The sequence below is a fragment of the Oncorhynchus masou genome, unplaced genomic scaffold (assembly GCF_036934945.1).
Source record: "Oncorhynchus masou masou isolate Uvic2021 unplaced genomic scaffold, UVic_Omas_1.1 unplaced_scaffold_2131, whole genome shotgun sequence".
Classification (NCBI taxonomy): Eukaryota; Metazoa; Chordata; class Actinopteri; order Salmoniformes; family Salmonidae; genus Oncorhynchus; species Oncorhynchus masou.
Window position 1 is genome coordinate 20295 of NW_027008609.1, and position 11543 is coordinate 31837.

The 11543-nt window shown below is 43.4% G+C and overlaps 1 protein-coding gene across 1 annotated transcript in view; it reads left to right on the plus strand.

The window, feature by feature from the left end:
* LOC135532954 (phospholipase DDHD2-like) overlaps positions 1-9111 on the plus strand; it is a gene marked incomplete at its 5' end in the record, with an annotated part of 29400 nt that extends 20289 nt beyond the window's left edge. The window contains 6 exons of the mRNA XM_064960383.1: positions 1827-1982; positions 2096-2198; positions 2341-2502; positions 2738-2839; positions 4031-4196; positions 5759-9111. Coding sequence (XP_064816455.1) covers positions 1827-1982; positions 2096-2198; positions 2341-2502; positions 2738-2839; positions 4031-4196; positions 5759-5840 — 771 coding nt within the window. The remainder of the gene's footprint in view (positions 1-1826; positions 1983-2095; positions 2199-2340; positions 2503-2737; positions 2840-4030; positions 4197-5758) is intronic.
* Positions 9112-11543: the final 2432 nt, after the last annotated feature.

Consider the following 11543-nt stretch of genomic DNA (forward strand, 5'->3'; position numbering starts at 1 on the left):
TAGTAGTAGCAACAGTAGTGGTAGTAGTAGCAGCAGCAGTAGTTGCAGCAGCAGTAGTTGCAGCAGCAGTAGTTGCAGCAGTAGTAGTAGTAGCAGTAGCAGCAGTGGTAGTAGTAGCAGCAGTAGTAGTATTAGTAGTAGTAGCAGTAGTAGGTGTAGTAGTAGTAGTAGTAGTAGTAGTAGCAGCAGCGGTAGTAGTAGTAGTAGTAGCAGCAGCAGTAACAGCAGCTGTAGTAGTAGTAGTAGTAGCAGTAGTAGCAGCAGTAGTAGTAGTAGTAGTAGTAGCAGCAGTAGTAGTAGTAGTAGTAGTAGCAGCAGCGGTAGTAGTTGTAGCAGCAGTAGTAGTAGTAGTAGTAGCAGCAGCGGTAGTAGTAGCAGCAGCAGTAGTAGCAGCAGCGGTAGTAGTTGTAGCAGCAGCAGTAGTTGTAGCAGCAGTATTTGTAGCAGCAGTAGTTGCAGCAGTAGTAGTTGCAGCAGTCATTGCAGCAGTAGTTGTAGCAGTAGTTGTAGTTGTAGTGGTATCAGCAGTAGTAGTTGTAGTAGTAGTTCTAGTGGTATCAGAAAGTAGTAGTTGTGGTATCAGCAGTAGTAGGTGTAGTAGTAGTTGTGGTATCAGCAGTAGTAGGTGTAGTAGTTGTAGCAGCAGTAGTTGTAGCAGCAGTAGTTGCAGTAGCAGTAGTTGTAGAAGTAGTAGTAGTTGTAGCAGCAGTAGTTGCAGCAGTAGTTGTAGCAGTAGTTGTTGCAGCAGCAGTAGTAGTTGTAGCAGCAGTAGTAGTAGTAGTAGTAGCAGCAGCGGTAGTAGTAGCAGCAGCAGTAGTAGCAGCAGCGGTAGTAGTTGTAGCAGCAGTAGTTGCAGCAGCAGTAGTAGTAGTAGTAGTAGTAGTAGTAGCAGCAGCGGTAGTTGTAGTAGCAGCAGCGGTAGTAGTAGTAGCAGCAGCGGTAGTAGTAGCAGCAGCAGTAGTAGTAGTAGCAGCAGCAGTAGTAGTAGCAGCAGCAGTAGTAGTAGTAGTAGTAGCAGCAGCGGTAGTAGTTGTAGCAGCAGTCATAGTAGTTGTAGTAGTAGTTGTAGTAGTAAAAGTGACTGTGAGGTCTAACTAGCCCTCCTGCTTGTCTCCCTCTGCCTGCCTGGACAGACCAACGGGGGCATAGCCAAGGGACAGGTCTGTCACACTGTCTCTCTATACAGGACATGCTGTTGGTTGTGCTTCCCAACACTAGTTCTCTTCTTTCCTCTTCCATTTCCTCTTATGCTCCTATCCTCATAGAAAGCATTAGAATGTATCCTTAGAAAGAACTCCAGCCCCGTCCCTAACCTCAACACCAATGTGACCAGTCATCTAGTCTGTCAGGCCCTCTCAAAGATCTATTCTACTGTCCTCATATGAGTCAGACAAATATCTCATTCCACTTTCACCCTTCCTTCCATATAGGACTCTCACTGTTACCAGGATACATACTGTATGTACATGAACACATCCACTGTTCATGCCTGTGTGAGTCCTCATCTCCATGGTTTCCTGCTATCTGTTGTGAGCGTACCCAGACCTTGTGTTGCCATCAATGTTTGCTGGCTTGTTGTGATGCATGAACATTTTGCACCCATGTTGAATGTATGTATGTGTGTGTGAATGTTATTGGGTCGTTATTTTTCACTGTATTGACCCATGTATTATCACTTAATGTTGACATTTTGCATGGGATCGATTTCTATTGGGCTGTTCAAGCCTATTGTCTTGGTTTTCTCTGGGCTGAATATACACGTGATTTATAAACCCCCCCCAACTTCTCTCTCGCTCACTTTCCCTCCCTCCCTGTCTTCTCTCCAGGTGTCCATTAACTACCCCCAGCTGGCATTCCATCCTCAGACCTTCTTTGCGTTCGGTTCTCCCATCGGAATGTTCCTGACCGTCCGTGGACTCAAACGCATCGACCCAAACTACACCTTTCCCACCTGCAAGAACTTCTATAACATATACCACCCTGTAAGCACACACATACACACATAGCCTGCCTGAGATTTGTATAATATAACACCCACACACGTGCACACATCCTATTTATTGGGACATAGCTTGTTCTCTCTCTCCCTCTAAAGTTTGACCCTGTGGCCTATCGGATCGAGCCCATGATTGTGTCTGAGTCAGACCTAGAGCCCATGCTGATCCCACATCACAAGGGCCGCAAGAGGATGCACCTGGGTACGGATATCAACCTATTTTTCTATCAATACGTCTGTGAAAGAATTCATCTTTGTGTCTGTAATGTGTTGTGGTGTTGAAAAGCCTTATGACATGAAATATAATACCATTTGGAATGTGTGTGCACGTGTGTGTTCTCTAGAGTTGAAAGAGAGTCTGACGCGGATGAGTACTGATCTGAAGAATAACGTTCTCGGCTCATTTCGTACTGCCTGGCAGTCTCTGGTCCGAATGCCTGTCGCTGCACTGCCCCCTGTGGAGGATGGAGAAACTACAGCAGCGAGATCCCTGCAGGAGACAGAGAGTAACACATATGCACACACACAGAGTCAGTGCATTACTGCTCTGGATAGGCTAATACCCCAAGTTTTAAGGCTTTTAACATAACTGTTAACTTCCAGTCCTCAGCATGTTTGAAGCGTATGAGAGTGTTTTTGCTGACATGTCTAACCTTGTCTCCTCCTGCATGTTCCCTTTCCTCTGCTCTCTGCTGTTCTGGTGTTCTTTCCTTTACCCTGACCCCTAACCCCTGACCCTAGCCCCTGCAGCAGCCTGCGCTGCTGTGAGGGAAAAGAGTAAGGCTGATTTGTGGACTAAAATTCTGGAGTGGCCCAAAGCCCTTCACTTACATTACTTCCAAGGTAAGAAGCCAGGAGATATGGAGGCCAGAATGATCTACGGTATGGGTGGTCTGACTGTCAGCTGCAGCCCAGAACTCTGTACACAGAGAATACTCCTTACAGCGCCCCCTATGTCAGAGAGAAAGACATAGCCGCCTGTGTGCACTCACAGATATGGTAAAATAACGTTTTGTAGCAACAATGGCCTGATATTTGGCCTGATATTTTGTCTTGAACTTGGATGAAATAGCCTAATATTTAGAGTTGAAATTTTCCTCTAGGCATAGAGTCCCTTAGCTACCTGGAAATTGAAGCCTGAAATGGGCCTCAAAGCATTTATTTTAAGGCTACTACTCGCTAAAGCAGTATTTTCTGACAGACTAGTTACAAGAGTATTTCAGTGATATCTATGGACTGATTTTAAAACTAGATAATGAAACTAGACATAGTGTGGTTAAATCAATAGCATTAACTGTCTTCAGGAAAGTATCCATCTTACCTTGGATGTGTTCTGTTGATGCAGTGTCTCACAGCTCACGCTCTTCAGTAGTGTGTTATTATCCTCCCTCTTCTCTCAGCATATCAAGCCTTTTAAACACTCTCTTCTTAGCATATCTCACCAGTTGCCCTGTTATCTCTGAGCCCCTTCCCCCATGCACCTGGCCCCTCCCCCATGCACCTGGCCCCTCCCCCATGCACCTGGCCCCTCCCCCATGCCCATGGCCTCTCCCAGAGCCTTGATAGACTGCCTGACTTGTGGCTGCTGCTTCCTGAAGCTCAGCTTTATTTTTCTTTTAACCCCACTCACTATCTCCTCTCACAAACTCTACTCTTTCACTCCCTATGCACACTCAACTCTCTAACTACCCTCGCCCACTGAACTCTCACTCCACTCGCTAACTTTCTCTCCACAATTTCTAGCAATCTCCCCTCCCCTTCGATATCTTTCCTTCAAACAGGAGTCACTTACCTGGCCCAGAAACACTTGTCATTCCCAGGTAGCTTCATCATCTGCAGATTTTGTGTGTGCAAAATGGCAGAAACTTCACTAATCCTATTAATTAGAAGTCTAGGTGGAGCCGGCATCATTTAGGATTTTATTTTCCAGTCCTTTCATATCTGCAAATGGCAAGTAAGGGCTAGGAGTGGTTTCTGGACTGGACATAGGAGTCCGTCTGCCTCTGTGTGATTGGTCCATCTCTGACCCTGCAGGTGTGCATGAAGAGGTGGAGTCTCCAGGCTCGGCGGAGGACAAGGGGCGTCAGGTGAAGGTGGGGATGCTGAATGGAGGGAGGAGGATAGACTATGTACTGCAGGAGGCGCCCATTGAGAGTTTCAACGAATATCTGTTTGCCATCCAGTCCCACCTCTGCTACTGGTCAGTACCTGTGTGTGTGTGTGCGTGTTCTTGTGTGTGTGTAATGTGTGTGTAATGCTAATACCTTTAGATTTTGGGGATTTATTAGGATCCCCATTAGCTGATGCCAATGACCCCTTGACATGTTCCACATTTTGTTACGTAACAGCCTTATTCTAAAATGTATATATATTTTTTCCCTTCAATCTACGCACAATACCTCATAATGACAAAGCAAAAAAAGGTTTATTGAAATTTTTGCTAATTTATAAAAAATACTTAAATATTCTGACCCTTTACTCAGTACTATGTTGATGCACCTTTGGCAGCGATTACAGCCTCAAGTCTTCTTGGGTGTGAAGCTACAAGCTTGGCACACCTGTATTTGGGGAGTTTCTCCCATTCTTCTCTGCAGATCCTCTCAAGCTCTGTCAGGTTGGGTGGGGAGTGTCGCTGCACAGCTGTTTTCAGGTCTCTCCAGAGATGTAAGATCGGGTTCAAGTCTGGGCTCTGACTGGGCCACTCCTGCATTGTATTGGGCGTGTGCTTAGCGTCGTTGTCCTGCTGGAAGGTGAACCCTCGACCCAGTCTGAGGTCCTGAGCACTCTGGAGCAGGTTTTCATCAAGGATCTCTTTGTACTTCGCACCGTTCATCTTTCCTTCGATCCTGACTAGTGTCCCAGTCCCTGCCGCTGAAAAATATCCTAACAGCATGATGCTGCCACCACCATGCATCACCGTAGGGATGGTGCCAGGTTTCCTACAGACGTGATGCTTGGCATTCAGGCCAAAGAGTTCAGTCTTGGTTTCACCAGAGAATCTTGTTTCTCATTGTCTGAGAGTCTTTAGGTGCATTTTGGCAAACTCCAAGCGGGCTGTCATGTGCCTTTTTTTTACTGACGAGTGGCTTCCTTCTGGCCACTACCATAAAGGTCTGATTGGTGGAGTGCTGCAGAGATGGTTATCACCTTCCTGACCAAGGCCCTTCTCCCCCGATTGCTCAGTTTGGCCTGGCAGCCAGCTCTAGAAAGAATAATGGAGGCCACTGTGTTCTTGGGGACCTTCAATGCTGCAGAAATAGTTTGGTACCCTTCCCCAGATCTGGGCCTCGACCCAATCCTGTCTCGGAGCTCTACGGACAATTCCTTTGACCTCATTGCTTGGTTTTTGCTCTGACATTCACTGTCAACAGTGGGACCTTTATATAGACGTGTACCTTTCGAAATGATGTCCAAACAATTGAATTGACCACAGGTGTCTTCCAATCAAGATGTAGAAACATCTCAAGGATGATCAATCGAAACAGGATGCACCTGAGCTCAATTCCGAGTCTCATAGCAAATGGTCTGAATACTAATGTAAATAAAATATTTTTTAATTAATTTGAAAAAATTATAATTGTCATTATTGGGTATTGTGTGTAGATTGATGAGATGTTTTATTTATTTAATCAATTGTAGAATAAGGCTGTAACGTAACAAAATGTGTAAAAGGGGAAGGGGTCTGAATACTTTCCAAATGCACTATTCATGTCAGTACATACACACAAGTAAGTCACTCTTTTGTCTCTCCTGTGTGTGTAGGGAGTCTGAGGACACTGCTCTGCTGCTGCTAAAGGAGATCTACGACAAACTGGGTGTGGCCTTTGAGCAACCACAGCAATAACAAAGACTTTATAAACACAGAGACCGGTATAGAGGCTTCATAACAACACATGAATTCCGTGGAGATGCACCAACGAGGCCCTTTGCTTTATTAGGAGCTGAAAGGAGTAAGGCAAGTAAGTCAGTAAAAACACAGAGATATAAATATTGAATAACCACAGAGTTTTAAAGGCTTTATAAACACACAGAGAGGGCTATAAAGTCTTTATACATACACAGAGCGTTATTTATAAGTTACTAAAATGTAATGAAAGCAACATGAAAAAGGACATGCAGTCACTGCTCTCTCCCAGAATTCCTTGTGTCTGAGCCTCACAAAACCGTTGAGTCACCTCCTCGGACAGATGGCATCTGCCTCTGGGTGTGTGTGTGTCAAGGGTGTGACAGAGAAGTGCTCCGTGAAGAACCAAACCTGTCCCAGCTGACATGAAGAGGATGGAGAACCCACTGGAGATGAGCTCTCTAGTGCATTTCTATCTCTGAAATTTCTCGTCCTGTGACCACATGGGCAGCAACATTGAATACTATCCAAGTGAGCCCTCTACCCAACTCTATGTGAGAACCATAGTAAACACTGGTTTTCCATTTTCCTAAAACCACACTGAAGGATCTGGGCCGCTGGATCCTCCTGTTGAGGGGGCAGACTGCATTTAACATGTGTGTTTCTAAAGAATCAGATCCTGTTTGATCATGTCTGGATCATAACTTTTATATACGTTATTTTCAGGTCATTTCTTTTTACTTGGCCTTAGACTTGACATGTCCTATAATACATTTACAACGACAGATCATGCAGGATTATGATTCCTCTCCTGTGTGTTTAGTGCATGTCTCCAGAAGGTTGTATACCAGTATGTATCAGTACGTACTTGACTACCAAAAAGGTAGCACTTTACTTAGGTGTTGCTTAAGGCTTAGAAAAGCATTTTATAAATGGCATTACAACTCTTTACGTCATGCATATGAAGGCTGCATGTCACGCTTAAGTAAAGTGTTACCATAAAAAGTACTCCACCCATAATTCCAGTGCAATGTGATGTTCTGATAATCTCACTCCTCTCAAGATGAACTGACTGACTATAGATAATTACATTTTTGGATTTATTTGTATCATGTAAAAGCTAAGTATTAAAATTATTGTAGAAAATAACATGATATATCTTTAATGGAACTGACAAGACATTTTTCCTCCAAGTACCTATCTTAGAGGAAGGTATGTATGAGGGGAGAAAAGGGACAGGGTTGTTTTCTTTCTATGAGTGTGTGTATAAATCACCCCCCCCCCCCCCCCCCTTTGGTGTGTGCCAACCAACCTCTTTAAACTGTGGTTAGGGCCAATTTTGCTCGTCGAACATCTCATTCCCAAATCATGTGCATTAATATGGAGTTGAGTTGGTTCCCCCTTTGCTGTTATAACAGCCTCCACTCTTCTGGGAAGGCTTTCCATGAGATGTTGGAACATTTCTGTGGGGACTTGCTTCCATTCAGCCATGGGCATTAGTGAGGTCGAGCACTGATGTTGGGCGATTAGGCCTGGCTAGCAGGCGGCGTTCCAATTCATCCCAAATGTGTTCGATGGGGTTGAGGTCAGGGCTCTGTGCAGGCCAGTCAAGTTCTTCCACACCGATCTCAACAAACCATTCTGCATGGACCTTGCTTTGTGCACGTGGACATTGTCATGCTGAAACAGGAAAGGGCCTTCCCCAAACTGTTGCCACCAAGTTGGAAGCACAGAATCGTCTAGATCTTCATTTTATGCTGTAACGTTAAGATTTCCTTTCACTGGTACTAGCCTGAACTATGGAAAAACAGCCCCAGACCATTTTTCCTCCTCCACCAAACGTTACAGTTGGCACTATGCATTGGGGCAGGTAGCATTCTCCTGTCATCCGCCAAACCTTGATTCACCAGGTGGACTGCCAGATGGCGGCGTGATTCATCACTCCAGAGAACGTTTCCACTGAGTCCAATGGCGGTGAGCTTTACACCACTCCAGACGATGCTTGGGATACCCCTGTTTTCAATACCTCACCTTGCGAGGATAATTGCACTGATCCTTTTTCTAAAAGGCTTATGAGATTAACGAAATGGTTAATTGACCACAAAATCAACATTTTGCAATGGCCATCTTAGTCCACGGATTTAAATCTCATTGATAACCTGTGGTTTGAATTGAAGGGAGCAGTCCATAAGAGAAGATTAATGATATGCAGGATCTGGAAAGATTATGTATGGAGGAATGGCCTAAGATCCCTCCCCATGTAGCCTCCAACATTTTAGAAAAAGTCTCAATGCCTTAATACTCTTAGGGTAAGGTGTTGAAAACGGGTGTCAATGCTTTTGACTCATATCTTTTTTAGATAAAAACATATATATTATTATTACATTTGTACATGTGTGAAATATGACACATATAAACACCCACCTAATTATTATTATAATATATAATTTCCCTTTTTTTGATTATACAATATAGCTCAGTATTTTAATTGTAATTGTAATCTTTATCAAGGGTGCCAATCATTTCTGTCCCTACTGTATCACTGACACTGGTTTCACTGTCAGTCAACCAGCAACAAACCTGCAGTCCTTTAACATGGCATGAATCATCACTGTGGTCCAATCAGACCATGGACCTCCTCACTCCAGCTAGCTCTGTCAGCAGAGGGGAGAACAATAGCTTTGGTCCAGGGTGTTAGGTGTGGCTTACTACGACAGTAAGCCACATGTAAACCCCTGGACAGGACCTAGCTGAACAATAGATCTTAGTTTTCTAATCATTCTACAACCACAGAAGAGGCTTTGAGGTTCTGATTAGGCAGCTTGACTCCCTGCTTAAAATGTGCTGTGTGAGATATCCCTCTGACCCCTAAACCCTGCTTTGTGAGCACTCGTCCTCTCTGCTTCACTCTTGAATGATGTATTTTGTGCTGTTAACCTCAAGTTTTGCACTTGGTGACATTGTATATTCAAACCGCCCCAAAAATATAATATTAATGACATTTAATGTAAGCTGACAAGTATACTTTAATAATTGATATAAGCATGTATGAGCCCTTATTATGTCTTATTATAATAGTTTTACTGACTCAATGGTTGTACTTTAGTCAGGATTATTATGAGATAAGATGTTTATAAGGAGGTCATATAGCATCGTAATGCATTAAACCTGTCGTGTTACCAAATGTACTTTTTTATTCAACCACAGTACCATGCATAGACTACACAGTGTGCTTACATATTGTTTATGTCATAATAAAACTTTAAAAGAGTCTTTTTGTCACAAGTGTTTTTTATTTCATTGTTTGACAGGCTATCGGATTGACTTATTCATATAAACTGGTTTACAATTGAATCTTACAGAGACTAAGAACCATATACAATCGTGGCCAAAAGTTTTGAGAATGACACAAATATTAATTTTCACAAAGTTTGCTGCTTCAGTGTCTTTAGATATTTTTGTCAGATGTTACTATGGAATAGTGAAGTATAATTACAATCATTTCATAAGTGTCAAAGGCATTTATTGACAATTACATGAAGTTGATGCAAAGAGTCAATATTTGCAGTCTTGACCTTTCTTTTTCAAGACCTCAGCAATCCGCCCTGGCATGCTGTCAATTAACTTCTGGACCACATCCTGAATGATGGCAGCCTATTCTTGCATAATCAATGCTTGGAGTTTGTCAGAATTTGTGGGTTTTTGTTTGGCCACCCACCTCTTGAGGATTGACCACAAGTTCTCAATGGGATTAAGTTCTGGGGAGCTTCCTGGCCATGGACCCAAAATATAGATTTTTTGTTCCCTGAGCCACTTAGTTATCTCTTTTTGCCTTATGGCAAGGTGCTCCATCATGCTGGAAAAGGCATTGTTTGTCACCAAACTGTTCCTGGATGGTTGGGAGAAGTTGCTCTTGGAGGATGTGTTGGTACCATTCTTTATTTATGGCTGAGAAGCAACCCCACACAGGATGCTTTACTGTTGTCATGACACAGGACTGATGGTAGAGCTCACCTTGTCTTCTCCGGATAAGATTTTTCCGGATGCCCCAAACAATCGGAAAGGGGATTCATCAGAGAAAATTACTTTACCCCAGTCCTCATCAGTCCAATCCCTGTACCTTTTGCAGAATATCAGTCTGTCCCTGATGTTTTTCCTGGGGAGAAGTGGCTTCTTTTCTGCCCTTCTTGACACCAGGCCATCCTCCAAAAGTCTTCGCCTCACTGAGATGCGCTCACACCTGCCTGCTGCCATTCCTGAGCAAGCTCTGTACTGGTGGTGCCCCGATCCCGCAGCTGAATCAACTTTAGGAGATGGTGCTGGCGCTTGCTGGACTTTCTTGAGCGCCCTGAAGCCTTCTTCACAACAATTGAACTGTTCTCCTTGAAGTTCTTGATGATCCGATAAATGGTTGATTTAGGTGCAATCTTACTGGCAGCAATATCCTTGCCTGTGAAGCCATTTTTGTGCAAAGCAATGATGACGGCACGTATTTCCTTGCAGGTAACCATGGTTGACAGAGGAAGAACAATGATTCCAAGCACCACCTTCCTTTTGAAGCTTCCAGTCTGTTATTCAAACTCAATCAGCATGACCGACTGATCTCCAGCCTTGTCTTCGTCAAAACTCACACCTGTGTTAACGAGAGAATCACTGACATGATGTCAGCTGGTCCTTTTGTGGCAGGGCTGAAATGCAGTGGAAATGTTTTTGGGGGATTCAGTTCATTTGCACGGCAAAGACGGACTTTGCAATTAATTGCAATTCATCTGATCACTCTTCATAACATTCTGGGGTATATACAAATTTCCATCATACAAACTGAGGCAGCAGACTTTGTGAAAATTAATATTTGTGTCATTCTCAAAACTTTTGGCCACGACTGTATATGTGTTTAGAAAAATATTTGACTTCATGAATCATGTTTTAATTAGGAAGCATGTGTCAGTGGTTTATAGTCCTTCTTGCACCTGACCCTTTGGTTAGGGTTATTGTAGTTTCTCACGCCAGATCAGGGGTGCTCTGCATTCTCCACCCCAGCTGAGAGAATACCTGCCAGAGAGACCAGATGAATGTGTATCTGAGCCTTACCAGGAGGCAAACATGTACCCACTGCTGCCCAATGTCTAGAGGAACGTTCAGAGGAAAGTTCAGAGTTAGTTTATCAGCATCTCATCCACTGCAACAATATTCACATGCTACTGCTGGTCTTTGTGTGTGGGAGCCGGGGTTCACAGAGATTAACTACATGTTATAAGAATGGCGGTGAACTGTGAAACCTGTCTGACTGTTAGTTATTATTAAAGAGAGTTAAATGAGAACTAGGACAACTTCTTTCATTCAACAACACAACAGTTGACATGAAGCAGTGTTAAGGGCTGCCGGGTTTATGAGTAGAGATGCAGTTCCTCATCTCTCCAGTTGGGGTCAGGCTTCACATAAAGGAAAGGAGGATGGATGTGTTTCCTAAACAACAGAGACATTGGGGGCACAGTACTCAACCATCTACACTGAACAAAAATATAAACACAACATGCAACAATTTCAAAGATTTTACAGTTCATTTAAGGAAATCAGTAAATTGACTTAAATTAATTTGGCCCTAATCTCTGAATTATACATGACTATGAATACAGATACTTATTTTCCACCATAATTTGCAAATAAATTCATTAAAAATCCTACAATGTGATTTTCTGGATT